Here is a 26,015-nt window from a genome sequence, read left to right on the forward strand (position 1 = left end):
AATACCACTAACTCCTCACTTCTCTTTACTCTGTACAGGGAACAAGTGTCCTTTCTCCTTTTCTCCATATTGGATCAGTAATTACATTAGCTGCAATGATCTACAAGAAATCAGCAGTTCAGCTTTTTGAAAAGCATCCCTGTCTTTATATATTGACATTTGGTTTTGTATCTGCCAAAATCACCAATAAGCTTGTGGTAAGCACCAGAGTTTTTGTCTGTTATCTTTTTAACTTTCATCTTATTTTGGTTTTATGGCCATAGTTTTCATTTCATAATTTCCTAAGCAGTTCTAGAGTTTGCTGTCCTCTAATCAAAATCTCTTGATGTCAATATGGGAGCCATTTTTACTCTTACATGAAGCTACAATTTGAGATTACCAGAAGCTCCTTAAACCTCTACAACTCTTCTTTCTATCCACATTCTTCATTCTCATTCTTCATTCTCATTCTGTACACTCAAGGCTCCTTGTGAAAAGCATATTTAGGGGGACTTAGTTGGCATGGTATATACCTTCGGTGTATAGCTCTCACACCCACTTTTTGTTGTTGTTTTAGTTTTGAAAGTTCAACAGATATTGCTAAAGAATTCTTGAAACTTGATATTTGATCACAATACTGATTTACTGTGTAGCTCACAATTGCTTTAATATGGAAATGCCTGCCTACATCACCGATTCTCTTTATTCATAGGTGGCACACATGACTAAAAGTGAAATGCATTTGCATGACACAGCATTCATAGGTCCAGCACTTTTGTTTCTGGACCAATATTTTAACAGCTTTATTGATGAATATATTGTACTTTGGATAGCCCTGGTAAGTTTTGTACTGTGTTCTATTTCATGATTTGAAGGGTACTTGTTTTCTGTTTCAGTGGGCCAGTCCTGAGAGACAGATCGTATAATTGTAATGATTTAGAATACTAGAAAACCACATTTATGGGACTTCGTGGGAGTTCTTCATGGCTTCATCTTTGAGTCATTTTTTGTATTATTCTTATTAGTCCTGCCTACATCCTGGCTCATAAATTCCATATTTCTAACTGTAAAGCAGGAGTTGGCAGACTACAGCTTGTGGGCCAATGGCCAGTTTTTGTAAATAGTTTTATTGGAACACAGTCATGGCCATTCATTTATGTATTGTCTGTGGCTGCTTTCATGCTACAGTGGCAGAGTTGAGCAGTTGTGACAAAGAGAGTATGGTCCACAAAGCCTAAAATATTCACTAAGTTTGTTGCTCCTTGGTGTAAAGGAAGAATCTTTGAGGAAATTGAGTTATTAAATTTTATGGAATTGAAGGTAAATTTCAAAATAAGAGAAGAAAGAAGCCTCTCCTCTTGGCTTTCAGGAATCTTAGGGATGGCCTAAGCAGATTCCTGAGAATCTAATAGTATCTTTTTTTTTTTTTTAGGTCTTCTCTTTCTTTGATTTGATTCGCTACTGTGTCAGTGTTTGCAATCAGATTGCGTCTCACCTGCACATACATGTCTTCAGAATCAAGGTCTCTACAGCTCATTCTAATCATCATTAATGATGTAATTGATGTTATAGGAAACTCATGTTTTCTGCCCGAAAGGATCTGAACATATTAAGGAGAATGGGGTGGTTAAGAACAAATATAATTTATAGTAACCAATGTTATATATAACTTTTATTCTTTGTTATTGGTAACACTCCTTAACTATCCCTGTGTGAGAATGGGAGTTTCAAGTTCCATCCCGTAAATTGTACATGTTGTCAAACAGGGTTGGCCCAAGAAAGCATGCAAGAAAAAAATGCCATGTGTTTGTAATTATCCTGGATTCATAGTAAAATTGTCATGGGGAGCAGATCCCCAGTGGTGGAGATTTCTAATGTAGAATATTTGCAGGCCAAAAGATGGTTGCTTTATAATTTTAACAAATCATCATCTTTTAGTGACGTCCTTGTTTAGTATCTTCTCAAGCTTTCTTTACTGAGGAGCTCAGCTTGTGGCACAGATATATCTTGTGAGGTGGAACCTAGTGATAAAGATCTTGAATTTGGATTGAAAGGTTTCCTATCTTTACATTATTGAGGAAGTCATTTTTTTTATTGCTCAAGAAATGGTATCTCATGGGCTTGGGAAATCCTGTTAGCATGCATAATAATGTGGTAACTTTGTCGATCCATTTTATTTTTTTAAATAAATATATGATCTGAAAGCCAGTCTTCTTCTCAGTTTTATTCAGTGGAAAGATAAACTAAGTTTTAATGTCGTTTTTAAAATTTTTAAGCAAAATTTATTCCTGTTCTTTAATAAATGAGGAAATTCAGTCAGCTACATCATCATTATGTGTCCTGTGACCTTTCTATTTTGTATAAAACTGTTTAACTTAAAACACAGGAGTGCTGGGCCTCCCTGGTGGTGCAGTGGTTGAGAGTCCGCCTGCCGATGCAGGGGACACGGGTTCGTGCCCCGGTCCGGGAGGATCCCACATGCCGTGGAACGGCTGGGCCCGTGAGCCATGGCCGCTGGGCCTGCGCATGCGGAGCCTGTGCTCTGCAACGGGAGAGGCCACAACAGTGAGAGGCCCGCGTACCGCAAAGGAAAACAAAACAAAACAAAACACAGGAGTGCTATGTTCATTTTCCCTCTTGGTAGATTTTTTTGGTTGTGGTTGTGTCACCCTTGAGATTATAAATCTTTTTTTCCCTTTGAGAAAACAGAATCATAATCTTAAAAGTCCAGAGGGGTTTAATAGTCACCTGGTCTAGGAATCTCAAACCCTTCCCCCAGATTTTTAATGAGAGAGGCTTGGGCCTCTCTAGGCAATTATTGAAAATTTGCACTCTCCTTTTCTGGCTACTCAGTATCTGTACAACAGTTTGAATTGAAAACCAGGTGTCCTCAGTAACTATAAACCAGATCTGTTTCCATTGTATATAGTTCAGTTGCTTGAATGAAGAGGGAGACAAGCGGAAAAGGTTTAAGCTGTTGACTAAAATGAGGTATCTTCCTATTGATTTTTATTTATACCCTGTTTCCATAATCATGGATACACAATAGCTGTGCTGCCTTGCCTGGCAACCAGAACTCTTCCTTGCACTTTTAATGATTTCATCAATTCCATGTAATCTTGATTAGCAATGACTGTGAAACCTTTCATTTCTTTGCTAGAATGTAGCAGGAAGGGGAAGTTTCTCACTGCCTTTGCTTGCTAGCAACTTCTCCAGCATCTGGGGTAGAGAAGTACATACAGAAAAATGCTAGGGCGGATCAAATGTTGCAAGCTAGGACAAAGGAAAAAGAAGGAGGGATAATTAACTAAAGTTACCTCATTGTCTTATTATATTAGATAGACAGAGCAAATGTTAATTACCTACAGTGGAAATTGAGGTCTGGAGAAGCTCAATGGCATACCAGTGTCACAACAGTTACTCCTTTTCCAAATGGGGACTAGAATCCAGATCTTCTGAATCCTAATCCATTGTTCTCTCCTACACCACACTAGGTTTTAGTGGGCTGAAGCTACAAACTGAGATTCTAGAATCTTTTTCAGTGTAAAGGAAATCTGGAAGACGTTCAGGTATTTGGTGTGCTCTTCCTTCAGCTCTAGATAACCATCCGCATCATATCAATGGTATGTTTATAGTAAACCTCAGCTGGTCCTAATTCTTCTTGTGATCATATTATATATGATTTTGATACCTGGTTAGGTATCAAAATCATCTGAAGAATTTTAAAAACTACAGGTTCCCAGGTCCTATTGCTAGAGATATTTGGTAGGTTTGAGATGGGGCCTCATATTTTCATAAGCTCCCCAGGATTCCAGTCCTTGTTAAACCTTTTGAGTTACAACTAGGCTTAGGAACCACTGTCATAAACTACCTAAAAAGGTGCAATGACTCTTGGAAGCTGTGAAGAGTAGCAGCATAGTTAGGGGTGGCATGTGGACGGAAGAACATGTGCCACCTGCAGTAGGTCTCTGTGACCCTAAAATAAAATTATATTGGCTTTAACTTCAATTTGGTAACCCTAGTCCCCATCCCACCCTCCAACAACATTTGTGTTCTTTGTACAGAATGCAGGGGCCTCTGAGGGCCACACTCACATACTCACATTAAAAAGATGGAATTTTTGAAAAACAAGATGCTTCTAAAAGTTTCCCATCCCTTACAGTGTTTAAACAGAAACCGTCCATAGAGATACAGAGGGAAGATGGACCAGGTGACTACTAAACTCGTTTGAACTTCTAAGATTTTGATTCTCTTTTCTCAAAGAGAAAAAACGTCAATGCGGGGGATCCCTCTACCTTTAGCTAAAGAGTTGAACTGGGCTTCTCAACATATTGAAGTTGGAAGTAGGATGTCTAAAATGGAAAGTTCCAAACTGGAAGTGATGGGCAGACAGACCTATTGATGGAAACAATGTAGTGTTCTTCACTGGCTTCTGTCAACTGAAATTCCTACCCTCAAGTTACTCGACTGCAAATCCTTCACTCTGGCTAGCAGCCTTTCCTCCCAAGATTCTGGAAAACACACCGAACTAGAACCAAGAACTGCTGCCGTGTCCCCAGTGCGGTTGCTGCTTTTACCAGTATCCCTCACCCTTCCTATTAGAAGGCTCTGCCGACCCCTGTAATCCCACCGCTCCAAACACAGTCCCAGAGTTCTGGGCACTATTGCCAGGTCCTCTACTTCTAGCGCAGTTTATTCTCACATCTATTGCCTTGTTTTCCTGGTTTTCTCTCCATAGTGGAAGCCAGAGATACACATTTAAAGAACAAGAAGATTTTCATCTTTATTCTTATCCTCACATGTCCACAGACCTCTTCTTCTATGTGGAGAAACTGAGCCTTTGGGCCACAACTGCTTTCCCTGTTGAGGATTTTGTAAGAGGTTCCTGGAAGAGGGCAGTTACAGCAACTTGTAAGACTCTACAACACCTCTACTACTGTCTCCTGCCTGGTGTCACCTCTGCAGGAAAGGCAGCTTTGTGCCCAGCTCTGTGAGCACAGAGGTCAGAGCCTTCCAAAGTCTTGAGAAAGCTGATTCCAGGGATCCCAAACTCAGGACACCAACTTGAAGCAAGACCTGGTTACCAGGACTCGGAAGAAGGCTGTGGATTCTGGGGGCTGAGAGCTTCACATCCTACCATGCTGGCAGGGGCCAAAGTCCACAACTGGCCTATAGGTCTAGTCACTGCTGTTCACCACAGCTCTTATTTCAAAGTCTTTTCCTTTGGTTTCTTCTGTTTCTTCTGTTCCTCGTATTCAAGTATTTTCTGTTGGAAATAGCCTGTGGGTTCAGATACATGTGTTAAGAGACATCTAATCTGGCCAGGCAGACTTAAGATAAGCTCAGGAGTGAGGGTCAGGAATATCCTCTCTGCTGCCCACGCTCCCAGACTACACCCACATTCCTGCCAGGATGCCCAAGCCCTCACAGGTCTTTGGAGATACAGGTATTTGATTTGGCCCCAGAGGGGGCCTAAAACAAATAATAATTAGTAGGAATTAGCTCCAGACTAAAACAAAGAGTATACGGCCTCCTGCTGGCTGATGAACAGAGCAACTTCTGCAAAGTATCAGCTCAGGAGGCATTTTCTTAGGCTTCAGGTTCTTTCCTTCCAGCCCCGCTTGGTAAGATTACAGCTATTTTTGTGGGCCTCTAGAGAGAAATGCTCTTTCCTCCCCTCCTCTTCATCGTAGGGCCACACCTGACTTGGAGGCAGTGACCCTCTGGGCTTGGATTGTTAGGGGCCTGTCACTATACCTGCAGGAGGGTTCTTGCTCTTCTCAGCTTCCTGGATGAAAAGGGAAAAGAGCTGTGTCTTCACAAACTTCTTCACAAATCGGCGGTTGGCCTTGGAGGTCAGAGCCTTATAGAAGCCCCGTTCTTGGAAGTGGCCTTGCCCATTTGCTTCCCGCTTGATGTAGGAAGCGTAGTGGCCCACAGTCTTGACAAAGAACTGCACAAAAGGGCCTGAAACATGCTCATTGATTTGTTCAGAAGCTGCAAGGAACAGAGACCATCTCAGGATAGTGGAAGGATGAAACTACCCACTCTTACCTCCAGTGGCTTTCTTCGCAAGCTGAAAGCTCTTGGAGAAGGGGTGAGGTAGGCTTCATAACTACTGATTGACTGATTAAAATGGGAGACTAGATATGGGTTCACCATTGCTTAGGAAGAATAAAATCTCATACTCGCCCTAGAATCAAGGCCTCTGGGACTAGCCCAGGACTGCTGAGTGAATTTGTTTTAGTTCTGGAAGGGAATTATTGGGAATCATGCCCTCAAGCTCTTAGGAGAAAGCCAAAATAAGAGGAGCCTAGGACTTACTCTGTGACCCCTTGATCCCCTGACCAAGAGATTCTAAGATGTCCTCCTGAAGCTTGGGTGGTAGGATGTCTTTTTCATCACCAACCTAGGAGACGACAGAGGTAGCTCAGAGGTTAAGCAGTCAGGGGGGAGGTGTGAAGTGAAGTGTTGGCAGAGAGTGTGAGATGGGGATGAATTCTACACCCCACTCTTCCCCCCACCCCCAGATAATTGGCCACATAGAAGAGAAGCAACAGAAGCTTTGACTCTAAACACTAGTAAGTTTCTCCATCCCTCTGGTACTTGGTTTATATCCTTGCCCTAAAGGCACTAACAGATGCCTTGTGAAGTCATCTGTCTTTGTCATGGGCTCCTTGAGAGAGGAGAGATCTTGTTAGCATGGATTCTCACTCAACAAAAGTTCTTAAAGTTTGTTAAAGTAAGTGGAACATCAGTGAGACTAGAGCAATTGAAGTGGTGGTGGGTCTGCTGGGGATCTGAACCCAGACACTTACTGACATTAAGAAGGTTCCTTCACAAAGATTCACCAACAGGACCTGAAAAAAACACAAAACAGCTTGATCTCTTCCCCTTTCTCCATTTCTGCCTGTGGTTGTAACTTTCAGCCCAAGTAGCAATAAAATCAGCACCTTAAGTTCTCATTTCCTGTCTGATAGTCTCTTTTCTCACCACCCCCTCTTTCCTGGGAAAACGGTGTGAGGGTGTAGGAAGCAGGAAACAGGAGAGAGCTAAGGAAGATGGGACAGACAATATGGGTAGCCAGTCACTCCCTTAATAAAACATTGATCATGGTAATGGCTTCTACATATGCAACATTTAGTACGTGGCACACATGGTGCTTTGCACATTTTATCTCATTTAATCTTCCCAATGCTCCTGTAGAGGCAGGTACTGTGCCTGTTTTGCAGATGAGGAAACAGACCCAAAGAAGCTAAGCTGCCTGAGGTGATACTGCTAACAAATAGGACAGTTTCCAAGCCGAGGTTGTGCTGTCCCTGGGACTACGTCTTTCTCCCGACAACTCTCCTTCAACTCCCTTCCTTCTGGTCAGCTTTAGGACAGGGATGGACATCTTTTGATTTTTTTAATGCTCACAACAACTTTATGTACAATTGCCTGGAGTTCCATTTATAAAACTCCCACAGAGCTCTGAGCCTTCCAGCAGGAAACAGCGAGAGGAGGAAATGAGCCCAGGGTCAGCAGGAAGAGGGAAGGAAAGGCAGTAACCTGTGTCTATAGGCTGCAGGTAGGACAAGCACAGGGCTGGAACTTGGGAGACCTGAGCTCTAGTATCAGCTCCATCATTGCCTGAGAGGCCTTCAGTCCAGACTAGAGATGACAAATAGGCATCCTGCTGGTTGGATTCCAACCTACAGATCTGTTTCTTTTTGCCTCAGAGAATTTTTAAATAATTGAATTTAGTTTCCAATATTTAAATTGGAAAATTTCACATAAAATTTGGATTTGGGGCTTCTCCTGAAAAGTCAGGAGCTCTAACACTGATCCACATACAGATGGAACTGAGTTACAGCTGCCCCCTTTAGTCAAGGCCTGTGCTCAGCAGTTTGTCATAATCCCCCGAAGCCTGTGTTGGCCATTTAAATGCCTGCTGGCTCCCTCTTTTCAGTTTGTGACCCTTGGTCTCGACAGGTGGGTGAGTGATCCCTGCATGCACCCTTCTCCCAAATAAAAAGAAAGAGAGGAACTAGGAAGTGTGCCAAGAGACAGAGCAAGCACTGTAATTATCCATCGTCAAGGGAGAAAAGTTGAACTAGTTCAGGCCTGAAACCACTTGTATACATAGGCTCAGATGCCTTCACTCAGGGCAGGCTGTTTACTTCGGGGGCTGGGAGGTAAGAGTGTGTGAAGAAATTTTTTGTGAAGTTGTTCCCAGAAGTCTTTCCAGTACTTGGAAAGACTGTCTGTCAAGCGTTCCCTTCCAGAGAGTGGACGTGGGGAGTCAGGGAATCCCCCTCCCCTTCCCTGGCCCCTAGCCCTCTCCCTTCCTCACCCCCTGCCCATTTCACGGAGCAGCTGCAGAGGAATAAAATAGGCCAAGGCTCTTAGCGAGCAGGAGCTGGAGTCTGTGTAGCCTTCCGGTGTCTTCCCGCCAGGCCAGTGGAGGAAGAGCCACAGCTGAGGAGATAGAGCTGTAGCATCAGGAAGTTTCATAACTTCTGGGTATGGGGCATTTTAAGTCATTGCTAAACATGGGGCTGATACTCTGTCCCAGTTAGTCACAAGGCAAATACTGGCTCAAAGGGCATGTGTACTCAGCAGTCCTGAGGAGGGTTGAGCGGGCCAGCAAAGCAAGGAAGGGAAACAGAGCCTGCTTCTTTACCTCCCAGCAGCACTCTGTGGAAGAAAGGCTTTGGTTCTATCTACTAGATTCCATCCTTGCCTATGTGGCTTCAGATAAATGAGTTATCTGGACCGCAGATACTTCTTATGTAAATGGAGGAAGTCCTCCCACTAGGGTGGGTTGCAAGCCTTCAATAGCTTACTTCTAGGCCCTGCCTCTCCCCTTGGTAGGCCCTTTGTCTACACAGAGGGAGTCAGTGGTTAGCCCGTGCAGACAAACCGAAGTAGCTCTTCTGGCTTGAAATTATCATCATGTGCTATCTCTTGAAAGTTCCTATTGACAACTCAAGCAAAGCACATGTTTTGAGTTGTTCTTCCAACACTGGAGATAGATTTATGTTATTAATGCCTATTTTCACCACTGATCTTTCTGGTGTATCTGGAGGCACTGCCAAGAAATAAGAAGCTGACAGAGATCAAAGGGAATTTGGACCTCTATCCTCATTAGCCAACTGAGCTCTGAGCTAATCAGAAAAATGACCCTTGCTACAAAAAAAAAAAATCTGCATTTTCAAGGCTTGTTGTTTGCAGGAAGGCTATGTCAGTTCACTTCTAAGCACCGCACCGTGAACAGCCCCCAGTGGGGTGTGTGTTGTATAGACCAGCTGTTGTACAGACCAGCTGTGCTCGTCCGTTCAGAAGAAAAACGGGACACCTGGGGCCTGCTCATTAGGACTAGCTGGCCTAGGACAGTCGGGTGAGCCCTGAATAAGCCACGTGCTGCCCCTTAAGCCCAGGGAAATCATTCAGGAGGAGGGAGCAGACCCTTATTGAGTATCAGCTATATGTCAGGCACCAGGCTAGGTGCTTTATGCAGAATTTTTCCCCCTAGGATCCCTAGGAACTGAACATTGTCATTCCGATATTACAGATGAGGGAGCTCAGGCTTAAAGAAGTTAAACAACCTGCGGCAAAATCACCCAGCTGTTAGTAGCAGAGCTGGGATCGGGATCCAGGTCTGCCTGGCTCCAAGTCATGCCCTCTTCTTGCGGCATCATACCTCTTCCATGGGGCTCTCCATAACCTCCTGCCGAAAGCGCATTTGGACTCCAACCATGAAGGGAGTGGGGCAGCAGACAGTGGCCAGAAGGCTCTCGGGGACAACAGGGATGTAGGTGTGGGCCCAGCTGAAGGGGTAGAGCAGCGCCGCAGCAGCATGGATGCACTGAGACAGTGTGCTGGGGACAGGGCACAGAGAGTGAGAGTCAGAGGGGCCTCCCTGTGCCTCCACCCCCAGGGACCCACCCCTACAGCCCACCACTGACAGCAGCTGCTCATGCTGCCTGTAAAAGCAAGTCTGGGAGCCATGCCAGTCACAGAGCTTGTGACTACTTGTAGCTGGGAGGAAAGGTACAGAAACTGGGAGGCTGAGGCTCCTCTCATCAAGGATGGGGCCTCTATTTGATCCTTTTCCCAGTTAAGTCTTCTCAACTCACTTCCGGGGGTGGGGGGGGCGGGGGAGTAACTCTAAAGAGGGGAGGGAAGAAGAAATGTCTTCATTGTTCGAGTCCCTTCTCTGTGCTTACCACTGTGCTAAGGATGTGGATACCAGGAAGCATAAGACTGGCTCTGCTTTTAAGGAACTCAGTGTAGTTAAGGAGACAAACGTGTAAACATTGGGGTGCAGCAGAGAGGTCAAGCCTGTTTCCTCCTTATGTCTCATCCTGAGTCTTTAACTCTCACAGCTCCCTCTGGCCACTCGTGGTTATTTCAAGTTACCGGGTTGGTGCCTGAGTTTGCTTGGGAAATTCCTGGATTCCAGGAACCTCTGACCAGCAATTCCTACCTGGAAAGTCCCACAGAAGTGGCTCCTCCACCCTTCCCAACGAAGCATTCCCTGTGTAATTATTGCCTAAGTCACAACTCGGGCCCAGCTCCCCCCAATCCCTCCCCCCTTTGCCCCTCCAACACACACACACAACCCCCCTTTCTGTCTTCTCTATTCTCCACTGGCTTTCACGGCTCTTCATTTCTCCAAATTACCCCAAAGCCAAAGCCAATCAAAACACAGATGCAGAAACCTTGTTTCAGCTCTTGGTATGGAGCTAGCACTTCCTGAGTTAGAAAGATGGAGTCTCTGAGAGTCTCGCCAAGGCTTAGGCTGACTGGAAGTCCCCTTCCTGCCTGAGTTGCAGAGATCTGAAACACTCAGTGTAGGAAGGAAGTGGGGAGTGGTGGAGTCTCCCTGAAGAAAGTTAACGCCTGAGAGATGAGTCTTGCCGGCCTTTGCCCATGTCCAGGCCAGAGTCCCCTTCACTTCCTAAACACCGATCTTAGGAGGAAAAGGCCAGAATCCCAGCTCCAGCTGTGACAGAAACTTCTCAGTCCCCTACAGGGCAGAGAGTAGAAGAGCTACTTCCAAAGCAAAAGATTACACCACTTTCCACAAGGATTGGCCTACGACTGGTGCCTTTTCGGTTATCACTGATTTTTACAGAATTTTCAACCCACAGACCCCCACTGCCTGCCCAAGCTTCCTTTCCTCTAAAACCCATGACATTCACCTGGCCCTCTGGTCTAATATTTGGGTCCCTAATATCCTTTTCTTCTTCTTCCCTAAAAGATAAAACCAGGGTTGTCAGCCCAATATAAGCAGCTTTCTCCATCCCAAGACATAAATAGGTCAACCTTCTACTGTCTTACGATTTTTCTCCCTTCTCTATTCTGTCACACATCTCCCCATGTCTTTCTCAGACTTGAAGCCCCTAAGAGGTAGAGACCAAGACATGATATTATTCTGCTTCAACTATACACAGGGATATAGTCAACCATGAACTTATTATTAAGAAAAACAACTAGCACTTACCAGTGTGTGCCTGGCAGAGTGCTAGTTACCTAATGTGCATTACTTCATTTAATCCTTACCACACTCTTATGAAGTAGCTACAGATCTCCATTTTACAGATAAGGAGATCATGACTTCAAGAAGTTAAGAACCTAACCTAAGGAACACCATGTAGCTAAAGGTAGAGGAAAAGAACTTGAACTTTGTTCTGCTGATTTCAATACCTGTGCTTTCTTTTCAAATGGGGATAATTCGACATTCCCTTAAGGTCTAGGACCATGTCTTATTTGTCTGTATTTTCCTGATGCTTGGCATCTGGTAAACAGTTGACACACAATAAGTGTTTGTTGAATGAGTGAATAAATGGACAAATGACATGTGTTTGCCACTAAGGATAGTGCGCTTGACCTCCCTACCACTCTATGACTTCCTGCCCTGTCCTCCCTCAGCTTCTCGAGAGCAGAATCATGTCTGCATCCACCCTAACTGGTCTCCTCCAGGGCTGTCACGGGAATACTTCTTGTACTTCTCAGTGCTAAATCACAAACCTCCTTCAGGCTTAGGCAGTGATCAAGTTTGGAGGCAGAAACAGGGAATTATAACAGCTATTTTCTAGGCTTAGTGCAGATCAAGGCAGGGTGGCAGGAGGGTGGGGAGCACACAGGTCCTACAGCCTGATTTCCTTCGAGAACCCTCCGGTCTATTCCTTGGAACCCAGGGATGCCAGTCAGTTCAGGTGACCCCGCTCGGTGGCTGGACCAACCTGAGACCTTCTGCCAGGAAGATGATTCTTCTCTCCAGCACTGCAGAGGCAAAGATCTGAAGAATCTGCTCAAAACTGAGACAGCGCAACAGAGAACTAAAATCCACGTGCTCTAGGTGGGAGTCAAGGGGCCGCGTCAGCGAAATGAACTGTGGGGAAACCAGAGAGAGGGGGAGTCACCACACTCAAAAAATCACACAAACCCCCGAAAGCTGGGTCTCTACCAGCCTCCACCCTATCTTCCCCAAAGGAGTACATCTGACCGTGCCTCCCCACTGCTAAAAACCCACCCATGGTTCCCCTACGCTCTGAGGATGACACTGATGTAATCCCCTATGTGGCCCACAAGGCCCGCCTCTCTCACCACCTGCCTCACCTCGCTTCCCCGCATCAACTCCTTTCCGTTCCTTGAGCATGTCACACTCTTTCTTGCCGGAGGTTCTTCCCTCCCTCCCCTGGGTTGCCTTTCACTCTTTTTCAAAAAAACTAACTTATTAGTTTTTCATTGAAGTATAGTTGGTTTACAATATTTTCTCTCTTCATTCTTATCCTCCTTTATGTCTCAGAGGCCTTCATTGGCCACCTAATGCAAGGTGTCAACCTGTGTTTCTCATCATTTTCCCATGTAGTATCCTGTTTTCTTTTCATCACAATCATACAATTTTTAATTATTTATTTGTGTGTTTACTTATTTAAGTCTTTAGACTTTTAGCTCCATGAAGTCAGGGACCACATTCATTTTATTTACCGCTTCGTAGCCAGGAAATAGTCTAACTTGGTGCATAGCTAGCCTGCCACACTTATGTTTTGAATAAGTGAACAAGCCTAGCCCCTCCCCTTATTCCGATCTGGGGAAGCAGAAGACACAGCAGATTATCCAGAGTACCAGGGGTCAGGACTGGAATTCTTAAAACAGCGTTCTACTTGCTGCTTTGTCTGCTTAGTGTCTTAAAACAATAGCATCCCCACTGTGGCATGGGTGGGGACTCAGGGGTGGGGATGTGTGATAAGAAAAAGACAGGTGGAGGCCATAAGGTAGAGATATAGGACAGACACCGGAAGATAAGTGAGGTAATGGGGAAAAGTGGCAGTTTGGCGGCTGGGGGCAAAGGCCATTCTAGGACCAGGAGCCTCAGCTTACCTGATTTATTTATTATAAATAAAAGTCTTGGTGGCTTAAACAGTAAGTAGGTCCTTGTGAGCATCAGGTTGGGAGGATCAGAACATTGGGGTTTGACTTTCAGCTCTGCCGCCAATAATTCGAGCCAAGCCCCAGTGCCTGCCTGGCTCAGTTTCTGGTGAATGGGAGCACTGTGACGAGAGGTGCCCCAGGAACACGCCCCCTGCAGTCAGGGAGGGTCTTGTCCATTTTGCTCACCCACCTCAGTGCCTGAGTCGGGGATGAAGCTCTTGAGGGTGACGGTCTTCCCAGGAGCGGGGAAGGCTGCCTCTCGGAGGCCCTGCATGAATGGGTAGATGACTGCCATGGAGATCTGATGCCTCTTTTCCACTTCATCCAGGATCTGTACGGAAGAGGACCACGGGAAACATGACTCAAAGGGACGCTCCCAGGCTGGTAGCTGAGATCTCACGTGTGAGGCTGGTCCCGCCAATCCTTAACTGGTTCATTCTTCCCTGGCAGAAACCAGTCTGCTGTTTACCTCCTGCGCAAGACCTGCTTTTGCTCCTAGCCTTCTTCTTTTCGTCTTCTCTCTACCGATCCGTATTCCTTCCTTCTCCTAACATCAGCACGAGCTACCTTCCCCAGGAAGTCATTCGAGAGTAAACTCGTCATCCCTGATGGTACCATGTTCATTTGTGCTAGATGGAGTGGGAGACTAGAAGCTGGGCCTCTTAGGTGCCACTCTGCCCTCCAACTTCCACCAGAGGCTCCCCAGGTCGAGGGATGGCCTTCATCCACAGAACCCTGCACAGATGAACCATCCACCCAAGCCAAGGCTGATGGAGTATATTACCTTCATCCTTCAAGGGGCCTGCCTGGGGCAGAGCACACTGATGCCCTTTTCTGGCCACTAAGACATGCCACATCCATTCGGAAGGATTCCTCTCTGATCCCAACTCAGGTGTACTAGCACTCAAATTGCTCCAGCAGAAGTCCTGGAGACCTCAACTTCCCCCTCTACCCTGGAAAGAGTCAGAGGGAGTCCCCCAAGCCCCGCTGTATAATTGTCTTTATATCTGTTTAGTATTCTGTCTTCTTCATGTATCATGTCATCTGAGCCTCACAGCAACCCATGAGATAGGAAGGTGAGGGATCATTCCATGCACTTGACAGATGAGGAACTGGAACTCCCCACTCCTGACCTGGAGCTCTACCCATGTCCCACTCCAGCTGCATTCTTACCTGACTAGATGGGGAGCAGTGGGCTTTCTGCAGGGGAGACAGTCCTCTAGCTTCAGTTCCTACTTTTCCCTAAAGCCAAGTCCAGCCCAATCGCCTGTCTGCCTGAATCTCCCCAGGGTGCCTCGCCTGACCCCGGCTGTGGGGGAGGAGCACAGGGGGCTCAGGCAGGGCAGGCAGCCAGGTGGACCTGGAGGCTCAACAGGCCCAGCAGGCCCCGAGGAATCCCGTTCCACCCCTACCTTGGAGAACAAGCCGAAGCAGCCAATGCAGCTGATGATGCAGTACACCCTGGGGAGGCGAGGACCACGGCCGGCGGGCTAGGGAGGGACGGACAGGCTCCTTCAGTGCTGCAGCCTCCCCAGGGCCTCTATGCAACTGGGGCTGATGGGGCACAGGGCTGGTGGCTGGGGCTGGGGGATCCATGGTGAATGGTGGGCTGGAGGGAGAAAGACCTGGCTGTGCAGAGGTCCCACTCATGGGAGAGGCAGCAGGGAGGCCAGAACGGTCACCGAAATCCAAAGAAAGTGGCCTTGAGGGGGCTGGTTGGCTCAAGGGCGAACACTGCCTGCATCGGCACCAACACTATCAGGGGTGAGCCAAGAGGGAGCAAGTGTGTTGTAGAGACGAGGAAACAGCTAGGCAGGAGAGCGCTATGAAAGTGACTTGAGAGCCCAAGGACTGAGCTTCGTTGTCCAAATCCCAGGCCAGGCTGTGGGAGGCAGGGGCCAAGTCAATGAGGCCTGGATAGAGAGGGCGGGTAGCGGGTTAGAATGAAGCTTCCCCCCGAGCTGGGGAGAGTAGAGACCAAAGCATGGCAGCAAAGGTGCCCTGGGTGGGTGAGGAGGGGTGTGTGTCCCCATTCTTGTGAGGTGGCACAGGGCACTAACATGGCAGCAGGTACTGGGCTGTGCTCTCTCTACAACCACCTCTGCCAGGGAGCCTTGGCTTTTGCAGCTGAGGCTTGAGCAAACCCAGCTGTGGAGCAGAACAGGCTGCAGAGAGGAGGGGCCCGTTCTGAGCTCTACAAACCAAGAGGCGCCTGCAGTATCCAATCTTCCTGCTGCCATCCACGTTGGTCAGGACAAACGAGAAGGTCTCCCTGAGGAAGAGCAGACAAGACCTGGTTTACATTTGCTCACTGGGTTCTTTTTATTCCTTAAGATTTATTTATGATTTATTTATTTATTTTTGGCTGCCTCGGGTCTTTGTTGCTGCGTGCAGCCTCTTCGTTGTGGCGAGAGGGCTTCTCTCTAGTTGTGGCATGTGGGTTTTCTCTCTCTAGCTGTGGCACGCAAGCTCCAGGGTGAGTGCTCTCCGTAGTTGTGGTGCGAAGGTTCCAGAGCACGTGGGCTCTAGTTCAGGCATGCGAGCTCAGTAGTTGTGTCTTGGGCTTAGCTGTCCTGCGACATGTGGGATCTTAGTTCCCTGGGATCGAACCCGTGTCCCCTTCATTGTGAGGCGGATTCTTTACCACTGGACCACCAGGGAAGTCCCTGCTCACTACATTCTAAAGCAGGAAGGCAGTCAGCATCAGAGCAGGGCTGAGGGGGGTGAGGAGGGTAAAGGGGAGCTGCTGATTAATCCTGAGAGTAACCGTAACATCAGTAATTTATTTAAAGTGCTTATTGGTGTCAAGCTCTAAATGTATCATCACATTTAGTTCTCAAAACAACCCTTTGAAGTAGGTTCAATCACTATGCCCACTTTACAAATAAAGGAACTGAGACTCTGGGGGAGTGTTTCTCATCCAAGGTCATTCAACTCATAAGTGCTAAAGCCAAAACTTGAGCTCAGGCAGTCAAATTCCAGGACTCACGACGTAAAAGGCTCTGGCATATAAGGGACTCCTTAGAGGCCAAAGGACTTCTTCTAAGTCCATCTTCTGCCAGAGGCCATCAAAACACAGTGACTAGCTCCTAGGACAAGTGAAAGAGCCTCGCCCTTCTGTTAGAAGGGACTGCTTAACCTGGTTACCCGAGCTCTCTTGCCTCGAGGTGTCCCAGGCAAGATGTTTAGAAATGAATCAACTCCAGCCCCTCCCCATCAGGAAGGAAGCTGGTGAGAAATCCAGTTGACGGGGGGTGCAGGAACCCCGTGGTTCGCCCTTCTCCTCCAATCCCAGATTCCCCCGTCCCAGGGCCGAGCGATTACCTGGGATACTCAGTGAGTGGGGCCCACTCATTCCCATCTGGGAAGCAAAACAAGGGGATGGCTCCGAGCAGCCGTTCCTCCTCCTCCTGTTGTCCCCGAAGCAAGTTCTCTCGCTACAAGGAATGGGAAAAGAGACAGGTGGATGTGGAGGTAGGAGCAGGTGGAGAGGGCTTGGGGGCTGGCGGGCTACTCTGTGCCCATCACTGCATAGAGACTGCGTTCTGGGTCTGCCTGGAAGAACCCCAACGCTGAAACAGTCCCTCCCGGGCCAAGTCTACATGAACCTGAGTTGGACTTCAGTATCCTAAGGATCTACATAGTCAGGAAGGGGGCCAGGACCATGCTGAGTGCAGAAAGGCCCAGAGACCTCCTGGCTTCCTGGGAGGACCACATCAGAGAGATACCGCATCTGAGAAGAGAAGCGGCCAGCTCAGTAGCCTCACTGTCGGGGTTAATGAGAAAGATGCCCTAACCCCACCCCTTCACCCGCTGCGGGACCAGACAAGAAGGAGTCCGATGCTTGGGCTGTGGCCACCAGCTACGTGCCTGCCCCACCCTTTCCCTCCCACCCACCCCAGGGAGGGGATTCCTGCGAGGACCTCTGGCAGAAGGTAAGATTCTCTACAGAGAAGGGTGGCTGAGCATAGAATTTGGAAGAATTAGGAGGTCCCCCAAACAGCAGAAGAACTAGCCTAGTTTCCCAGCTAGGGAGCCTAGGTCAGTTCGTTACAGACCTAGATTCTGCGGGTGATAAGAGAAAACAGGGCTGGACCTGAAGGAAACAGGAGCAGTGAGCTCAGGGCAGCTCTAGACGAGCCCCCTGCAGGGTGGGGGGCTGGGGATGGGGAGACGGCACCCCCCCACACCCATCGCCTCTCAAACACCCGAACCCTCTGTCCCCCATTGCCCCTTCCTTCAATCCTTACCTTGGGGAACTGGTAGGTGATTGTGGGCTCATAATCATCCCCCGAAGGCTTTTTTTTGAGAGAAACCACGAGGAGGTATTCAAAGAAGTGCTGCCCTCCGGCAAAGTTGGGTAGACAGTGCTCCTGGGCCCTTTCTGGTTCCTTTACAACTTCCCCCAGATTATCCTGGGGAGGTCCTGAAACCAAGACACCAGGGCCCACTGGTATCTCATTGATCCAGGCCCCGAGTGGAGGATGTGAGGCTCCAGTATCTTTGGCACTTCTAGGCCGTCATACCGACACCGAGGTCCCTGGAGCCTGCCCAGCACCTCAGGTCCAGGCACGGGATCAGAGCCAACTGGGCAGTTTCCGTGCCTGCCTGGGAGATTTGGAACCACCGGGGGTGGGGGGGCAAGAGGAGGAAAGAAGTCACTGATTCGGAAGCCAAGGAAATATACTGGGGAGGTCACCTGGGAGGCCCGAGGCCCCAGGGTAGCAGAAACTCTGCCTAAGTGAAACAGTACACCCCGAGTTGACTTGGACTCAAGAAATCGGAACAGGCCACGGCCACGTGACTGTGACCACAGGGCATGACCGGCTCTAAAAACCAACAGGGGAAACCTCCTGGCCAGGTCACATGGGGAACCAGGGGAAGGATGAGATATAAAAGAAGAAGAAAAAGAAGTATTTCAAGGAAGAAACAGCCCCATCGAAGAGGGTCACCCTGGAAAAAAGAAGTAGCTAATCCAGTCCAGACCTGCTCCGTGTCGAGGCAGCCAGTTGCGGAAGCGCCTGAGTATCCCGCCTACCACTTGTCTTTCCATCTTCTTGGGCCTGTAAGGCATGGAGTGCTTGCCTTTCCTCTAACAGACTGGCTACAGAAAACCTGAGAAGGCGGCTGCCGTTTCAGTCTCCAGCCACAACTCTATGAAGCCAAGCCACGTGCTGTCTTCCAAATAGGGGAGAGCAGTTTCCATCCTATGCACCCAATAGTTGAGCAAGGAGCCCGTGTGACAGGACCCAGAAAGGCAGCAGAACGCCTGCACTGACAGAGGCAGCATCCTGGCACTGCAGCTCAGACCTCAGCTCCTCCCAAGAGCCCCAGGGTGTGGTGAGAGAAAAGGTCATAGGCAAACACCTCCAGAGCCCAGCTGCTTCTGGGCTAAGGGCTTTTAATTCTGGGCTGAAGGTTGTGCAATGGGTTTATTTACAACCCCTTGACAGTGGAGAATGCCTTGCCAGTCCCAGGACAGGGATCTTATATCTCCATAACTGATTCCCGACCTTTCACTTCCTAACTCGGTCAATGGCAGCAGATAACCTCTGCATGGCCCCCTGCTGCACTCTGGGACTTCCAGGACTTCAAGGCTGCAAGCAAGAGCACAGGACCAAAAACTCCTCACAGCAAGGTTGCCCCTGCCTCCCCTGATTAAAATCAATAGACTTGACCTCATTCATTATTTAAGTGGAGAAATTGTTCTAGCAAGAGGAATTCCTGGATATCAAAATGAACCTAATCCTCTCCTGGTGGTGAAATAAAGAGCAAAGTCCATCTCTGGGTTGGAGAGTTCCTGATATCTCAGCACAGTCTACAATGGTGCATCTTTCATCCCCTGCAATATGTCCTAAGGCAAACTTGTCTCACTGGGACCTGTTCCAGGGCTCCAGCAAAGAATCCCTCCTCCCAGATAGGAAGCACTGACTTAGGACAGTCTCCCTGGCCTACAGTAGGGGACTGGTTTCATCAGTAGCCTGAGGGGCACTCAGTGGAGTGGAAAGCATCTGGGTGATCTCCACCCCACCCCCACGCCTGCTCAGTCTTTTTTCCTGGTTTGTCCAGGTCAACAGTTCTGCACAAGCTAAGAGCAGAGCAGCTGGGCCCTGGGGCTCCAGTGGTGCTGTGTCTGGAGGCTGGGGAAGAGAGACAGAATAGCAGTAAATCACCTGGGATTCTCACATAAACCCTTGAGTGTGTAAATGCACGTGGTAAGAGAGAAAGACTCTTGCCAGGAGGCTGCCCCTAAGAGAAGCTAGAAGGCAAAAGGGTTTGGTGCCAGTGTCTGCCACTCCTGCAAAGAATTAATAGACCTCTGGAAGAATGTGTGGTGCTGAAATAGGGGACACAGTTGCTTGCTCTTAATAGTTCCAGACCTGGCTTCTGTGGACTAGTAAAAGCCAGTACTCAGTGGCCCAGCCATGACTCCTGGGGAGATCAAGGATCACAGTAAATAAGAATGTTTCAATCACTGTAGGGACTTCCCTGGTGGTGCAGTGGTTAAGAATCCGTTTGCCAATGCAGGGGACATGGGTTCAAGCCCTGGTCTGGGAAGATCCCACATGCCACGGAGCAACTAAGCCCGTGCACCACAACTACTGAAGCCCGTGTGCCTACAGCCCATGCTCCACAACAAGAGAAGCCACCGCAATGAGAAGCCTGTGCTCCGCAATGAAGAGTAGCCCCCACTCGCTTGCCTGGAGCTAGAGAAAGCCTGCATGCAGCAACAAAGACCCAGTGCAGCCAAAAAAAAAAAGGGAACGTTACATTCACTGCAGTGGTGAGAACAGTGACCTGGAACACTCGGATCTGTCACCACACCTTATCTGCAACCTGCACAGACTGGCTGCACAATCCTCGCCACCAATCTGAGAAACAAGCATCATCTCCAGACACAGATGGGGAAACCGAGGCACAGAGTAATTCAGGGACTATTTGGGGAATACAACAGAATCTGTCGGGGGTGGGAATGATGAGCGTTTCATGTTCACGCTCCTGCCTCCTGGGTGCAGTACACACCAAACATCCCACAAATGTGGATGCCTCCTGTTTGCAAAAGACCTTGAGAAGCAAAATCTTTTCCCTGGGCATTCCAGAACCTCAGGAAATGATTTCTTTCCCTAAATCCTTCGGGTTGCATTTTCAGCCCATTTCTTCCTGCTTTATCAGAAGAGCCAAGAGAACAGCAAAACTTACAATCGCAAACAAAAGAAGTTACTGGACTTTGGGGCTGAGGACCAAGAAATCCAGAAAAAAGTCTTCCCCCTTTCAAAGGGGGTTATCAACAGAAGGAAAACCTCCATCACACACACGTTTAATATGGGTCTTCTCATTTAATCCTCAGTGCCCTAGAAAGGAATTATTATCCTGAATTTTCAGTTTAGGAGGGAGACGCCCTTTCTAGGGAAGTCAGGAGTCTGGTTACACGTGTTCCTCCACCAGGAAGTGCCTCCCACAGCCCTCTGACAAAAGTCCCAGAACCAGCTGGAATATAGGTGAAGGGACTTTCTGGAACCTTGATCTGGAAAGCTGGCCCTTCCTCTTCTAGCTCAGCTGCTCTCGACCCAGGACCACCACCACTGCCAACCCTCCCATCAGGATGATTTACACCCATGCATGTGTGTATACACACACACACACACACACACACACACACACACACACCCTCCTACCACACAGTTGCCTTGGGGCCAAAAGGGCAAAAGAGGGAGGGGGAAATTCCGGGAAAGGTGGAGGATAGTATGGAAGATGAAGAAGGCACACTCTCCTGCCCGCTAGGTGCCAGACCTCAGGACAGGTAATACTGGCTGCACATCTTACAGTCCCTCATTGTCATCAGGTACAGTCATCAGCCCTGTTTTGGGAACAACTGGAATGTTTCCTCTGGGCTGCAGGGAGCAGATCCCTTCCATTCACACAGGCTTCTGAGGGTCGAGGGAGACCAGGAAAGACCAAGCCGGTGCTCTCCAGAGAAAAGAGGCCACCAGCCCCACCCTGCATCTGCTCCTGCCACGGCACGCTCCCAGGCATCTGTCCCAACCCATGGTCTCTGACCTCTCCGCCTCAGTACAGGTGGAATGACCAGATAGATACTGGAAACCTGTGTTCAGGGAGAACAGCAAGGGCTAGGGGTGGGGGACAGGGGTGATGGCAGAAGGAGCACTGATTCCCCCCTCCCAGGTCTCCCCAGTTCTGGGGCTTGGAGTAAGAGGGGGTCTCATTCAATCTTTTGACCACCAATGTTAGAAGGGGTAGACTGTCTTGGTATGACCCCTGCTTACTTTCCAATCGGTTCCCTTCTTCTCAGAAGGTGGGACCTCTGGACAAAGTATCTAAGGGTTGTGGCTGCTTAGCCATCGGGCTGGTCAGTGGTAAGCAGCAATAAATATGTGTTGAATGAATGAAAAAAAGAATGAATGAATTCCTAACTCCCTTCCAAAGCCCAGCGCCCCTGCTGAGAAGAAAGGAAGCGAATATTGACTGCTAATTTAATCCGTACAACCCTGTATGGCAGGAATCATTCTTCCTTCTGTAATGGGGGACCAAGGGATAAGGGAGCCTTGCCTTGCCGGGTTCGCACACTCTAAGGAAGCAGCTGAGCAGGCTCTATCCCAGCTCTGCTCGAGGCCACACTCTCCAGGGCTCCTCGCCGCCCCTAGGGGAGGGAGGGGGGTGACGTCGCAGGGGAAGGGCAGTGCTGTGGCCGGCGGCTGTGTGCGGGGCAAAGTCGCGGGCTCCCACGAGTGGAGTCCGGGGGCGGGGAGGCGGGGCAGCGCGGGGAGGCGGGCGGCCGAGGGCTGAGGCTGTGTCTCCCGGGCGGCCGCCGCGGCCCGGGAGCTGCAGGCACCCTGCGGTTGCCCCACAAACTTCCTGGCTGGTAGGACACGTGGCCCCGGGGCCCCACAACGGTTTCCTTTGGCTGGCGACCTCCCCTTTGCCCCTGCTGGCGTGGCTTCTCCTCTGACCTCCGACCCCTTCCCCACCAGCCCGTTTCCACCTCTACCTGCGCCCTTTCTCTCCAGCTCACCTGACCCCTGCCCAGCACCCCCGGAATGCCCCCTCAGACTGCTCCTCGATCGATCGCGACCCTCCGCACCGCCCTGCCTTGGCCCCTTGTCCCCGTCACCTCCTGTCCTGGCCCGCGGTCCCCCCGCTGTGCCCGCGCCCTCGTCCCGGCGCGCCCCGGCCCGGCACTAACCCCCACGGCCGCGCTTCAGTCTCAGGCTGGCTCGGAGGCGGCGGCCGAGCCCATCCATGGCCCCTGGAACACCCGGCGCCCGCTCCCAGGTCCGCGCCGGCCCCGCCCCCCCAATGCGCGACCTCGGCTGGCAGACACTTTCACTTTTCCGCGGGGGAGAGGCAGAGGGGGACGAGCCGGGACGCGACGGCACACCTTCCGGACTCCGGCCCAACCCCCGGCGCACCTGGGCGGGCCCGCTCTTCCCTGGGCGCCGGGCAGGGCTGCGTGGGGTGACAGAGGGCGCTCAACGCGCGTCCGGGAGGGGCGGTGCCACCTGGCTCCCACCCTCTGTGGGGCGTCCCGGGAAGTTTGACTTTCCGAGCCCCGCGGTCCGCAAATGTTCGGGGTCGCCACGAAGTCACCCTCCGCCTCCGCGGCAAGCGCGGGTTGTGCCCTCCCGGTGGGCATCCCTACACCTTCCAGGTGGCTCGGGGACTTATGCCAGAAGGAGACAGAGTTTTCAGAGTCGGCACAGCTTTCCAACCTCTCCACTTCGCCCCCTGCAACTGCGTTAGCCTCTGGCCATTTCCAGATCTCTTGCTATATTTGTCCTTCTCCTCCGTGGGGCCCGTGCCCCTGCGTTGCTCTTTTCCCTATTCCACTCCCCCGACGAAAGGACCTGGCCCTGTGAGCTCTTGAGGAGGGACTGGAGATGCAGTTGAGGGCCTTGATCCTGCCTTCCATCCAGCCGGCTCTTGGGCAGTTCAGCAAAATGAGAGTAATCCCTGCCCTGCCACCCTGCAAAGACATGGAAGTCAAGGATTAGAAAGCTCTTTGTAAACTCTTATGTGATACAAATGTAAGGGATGATGATAATAATGATGACAATAGTGATGATGACAGTTGCAGCTAGCCACACTCCCCTTCTTCTAATCCCAAATCCCCATAGAGCCATTCAGCTTTTCTTCTGCCCTTCTCACCTGCAATGGCTTCCTTACACTTCCACATTTCAAGCTTCCTTTGTCAGAAATGAAAATTTGCATTTGATAAGCCCCTCTTGGTCCTGGGGGATCCGCCCTGGCTCTCCTCTGCCTCCCAGGACCTGTAGGGTGGAAAGGATAGAGGAAGTGCAGAGTCCTGTCTGAAATTTCTCCATTCACAGAGGTTTTAGCCTCTGTTTCAGATGTGGGTGGCAGAGGGAAGAAGACACTGTGGCAGAAATATGTCTAGGATCTATAGAAATGACCCCCGGACCTACACCCCCTTCCTCTCCCCTGCATGGCCTCCAGGTGACTCTTGTGTCACAGACTATGGGTGAGCAACAGTGAGGAATCTAGCCCTGGTATTAAACTGTCTAGTCTTAGCCCAGAGGTTCTAAAAGTTGCCTCTACTCTGGGCCTATGCAATTTTGTACTTAATTACACAGTCTGTTTCTGTTCCCTATTCTCTGTGAATTTCCACACACGAGGACACATCTCTTTCTCAAGTACCTTCTCTTGGCTCTGCATTCATGTCTTCTGCATCTCCGTGTAAGTATAGTAGTTGTTCATGATAAATTTGTCCCACTGGTTGAACATAATTGTGCCTTAATTTTCCCAACCTATTTTATGGCGGCCTTAACCAATCTACTTCCTTCCTGTAAAAACAGATGAAGAAATATGTGTATAGGTACAGCAAAAAGATATGTACAAGATTGTTCATGTTGAATCTTATCTGAAATAGCCTCAAACTGTAATAACCTCAAATGTCCATAAACAATGACATGGATGAGTTGCAGCATATTCTTACAATGGAGTACTATACAGCAGTAGGAATGAATACACCATGACCGCATGCAATAGCATGGCTACACCATACAAATATAATGTTGAGCAAGACAGTCAGACACAAAAGACGACATAATGTAAGTTTCCATTTATGTAAAGTTAAAAACAAGCAAAACTAATATATGGAATGAGAAGTCAGGATGATGCTACGTTAGGGAGGAGGGAGGAAGTAGTGATTGGGAGAACACCATAGGGCTTCTGGGGTGCTAGTAGTGTCCTATTTCTTTTTTTTTTTTTCTTTAATTAACATCAAGCCATTTACTTTCATTTATCTGTCACTTTTTTTTAAAGGATTTCATGATGATGTATGTTTCCTAAAGTTTAGGTGTGAATCAAAATGAGCCTTTGTGTTTAAAAATATATACAATACATCTTTTAGATGGCTTATTGTCCACCTTTGATTATGAACTATTACAATGAAAATGAAAAATTGGGCAACGTTGGTGCAAGCTGTGGCTTTCGCATGCCTTACCTTGCTTCTTTTTATCCCTGTCTTCTCTTCATTTATTTGATGTTTTCTGCCTCACCACGACCATTTCAGTTGGTGATACTGTGATAGTGAAGTTATTTGCCAGTTGGAAATATAAACCTTGCTCCCGTCACGATTTGTTTCACTGCCGAAGGGCTTAATAATTTTTCTCCACCCAACTTTTTCTGTCTGTGGCAACCAAGGTAGTGTTATGAGAAATTCTCTCATGAATAAAGCTTAACTTCTGAATCTGGGGGCAGGGAGTAGAGTCCTGTTCAGTCAAGTTACTGATTTCTCTAGTTTATCTTTTTTGGTAACTAGAGCCCTCAGAACAAAATGGTAGCCAACAGACATTTCCCAGAGAAGAGGAAGTCAAAAAGGAGTTCTCCACGATGTAGTAAGGACTCTTAGGAATTCATAGGACTTTTATAATCAGTATTGTCTCTCCTCTCTCACCATGACCCTTTTATATAAGAACAATATTGGGCCATCAATGTCCTATTTCTTAACCTGGTGGCAGATACATAGGTGTGGTCATTCTTTGCACTGTATGCTTACATGTACTTCTTTCTATGTATGTGAAACTAAATAGTTTTTTTTTTAAAAAAAGTATCCATTAGGACATTAGGATGACATAAATGGAGGCATAAGCTAGTTGAGAATGAATTGAGAAATTATTGGGATGTAAGTAAGCAAGTATAAATCTACATTTTTGAGAAGTGTGGATAACAATAGGAAAAATTGGTCCATAGTTAGAGGGAGATTTGGTTTTAAAGTGGTGGGTTAAGATGGGAAAGATGAGAGCATATTTATGGGCGTAGGGGCAGGAACCAGCGGGGAGGAGATGAAGAGTACAAGGGAGTGGCAGGTTGAACAAGATCTGAGAGCGGGGAGAAGGTAGAAGTTGGAGGCTTTGGCAGAAGACTGGCTTTAAATGGGAAAAAGAGCTTTATTTGTGGGAAATGGGTATAGATGTTGATTAATTTGTAGATGAAGAAGTGGGAAGTTAAAAGGATAAAATAAGAGGCCTCAGTTTCTACTAGAAGAAAAGTTTTTTCCTCCTTTTCTTCTTGTAGCTGTGTTACTGAGTCCAAGCTCGCTCTTCTCGCCACACGACAGGCCAATAAATCAG

The 26,015-nt window shown here is 48.5% G+C and overlaps 2 protein-coding genes across 9 annotated transcripts in view; one reads left to right on the top strand and one right to left on the bottom strand.

The window, feature by feature from the left end:
- Positions 1 to 2,187, top strand: part of CEPT1 (choline/ethanolamine phosphotransferase 1) — a 36,783-nt gene extending 34,596 nt beyond the window's left edge. For all 5 annotated transcript variants that reach the window (XM_067727231.1, XM_067727232.1, XM_067727228.1 and 2 more), the window contains exons 7-9: positions 39 to 197; positions 692 to 817; positions 1,412 to 2,187. In XM_067727231.1, coding sequence (XP_067583332.1) covers positions 39 to 197; positions 692 to 817; positions 1,412 to 1,531 — 405 coding nt within the window. In that variant the 3' untranslated portion in view covers positions 1,532 to 2,187. The remainder of the gene's footprint in view (positions 1 to 38; positions 198 to 691; positions 818 to 1,411) is intronic.
- A 652-nt stretch (positions 2,188 to 2,839) lies between these two features.
- Positions 2,840 to 22,793, bottom strand: DENND2D (DENN domain containing 2D). 4 transcript variants are annotated; one of them, XM_067727224.1, is made up of 12 exons: positions 22,607 to 22,793; positions 17,655 to 17,830; positions 16,729 to 16,841; positions 15,607 to 15,676; positions 14,817 to 14,894; positions 13,595 to 13,735; positions 12,213 to 12,361; positions 9,665 to 9,842; positions 6,798 to 6,839; positions 6,304 to 6,388; positions 5,737 to 5,976; positions 4,737 to 5,259 (listed from the first exon to the last, which is right to left on the bottom strand). In XM_067727224.1, the coding sequence occupies exons 1-12, from the start codon at positions 22,662 to 22,664 to the stop codon at positions 5,183 to 5,185; spliced, it is 1,407 nt and encodes a 468-aa protein (XP_067583325.1). In that variant the 5' UTR covers positions 22,665 to 22,793; the 3' UTR covers positions 4,737 to 5,182. The 4 variants fall into 4 exon arrangements, with proteins under 4 accessions (XP_067583328.1, XP_067583325.1, XP_067583324.1 ...); XM_067727223.1 differs by lacking the exon at positions 22,607 to 22,793 and adding an exon at positions 18,391 to 22,015; XM_067727227.1 differs by lacking the exons at positions 4,737 to 5,259; positions 5,737 to 5,976; positions 22,607 to 22,793 and adding exons at positions 2,840 to 3,252; positions 18,391 to 22,412.
- Positions 22,794 to 26,015: the final 3,222 nt, after the last annotated feature.

The sequence above is a fragment of the Pseudorca crassidens genome, chromosome 2 (genome assembly GCF_039906515.1).
Source record: "Pseudorca crassidens isolate mPseCra1 chromosome 2, mPseCra1.hap1, whole genome shotgun sequence".
In the NCBI taxonomy this organism is placed as follows: domain Eukaryota; kingdom Metazoa; phylum Chordata; class Mammalia; order Artiodactyla; family Delphinidae; genus Pseudorca; species Pseudorca crassidens.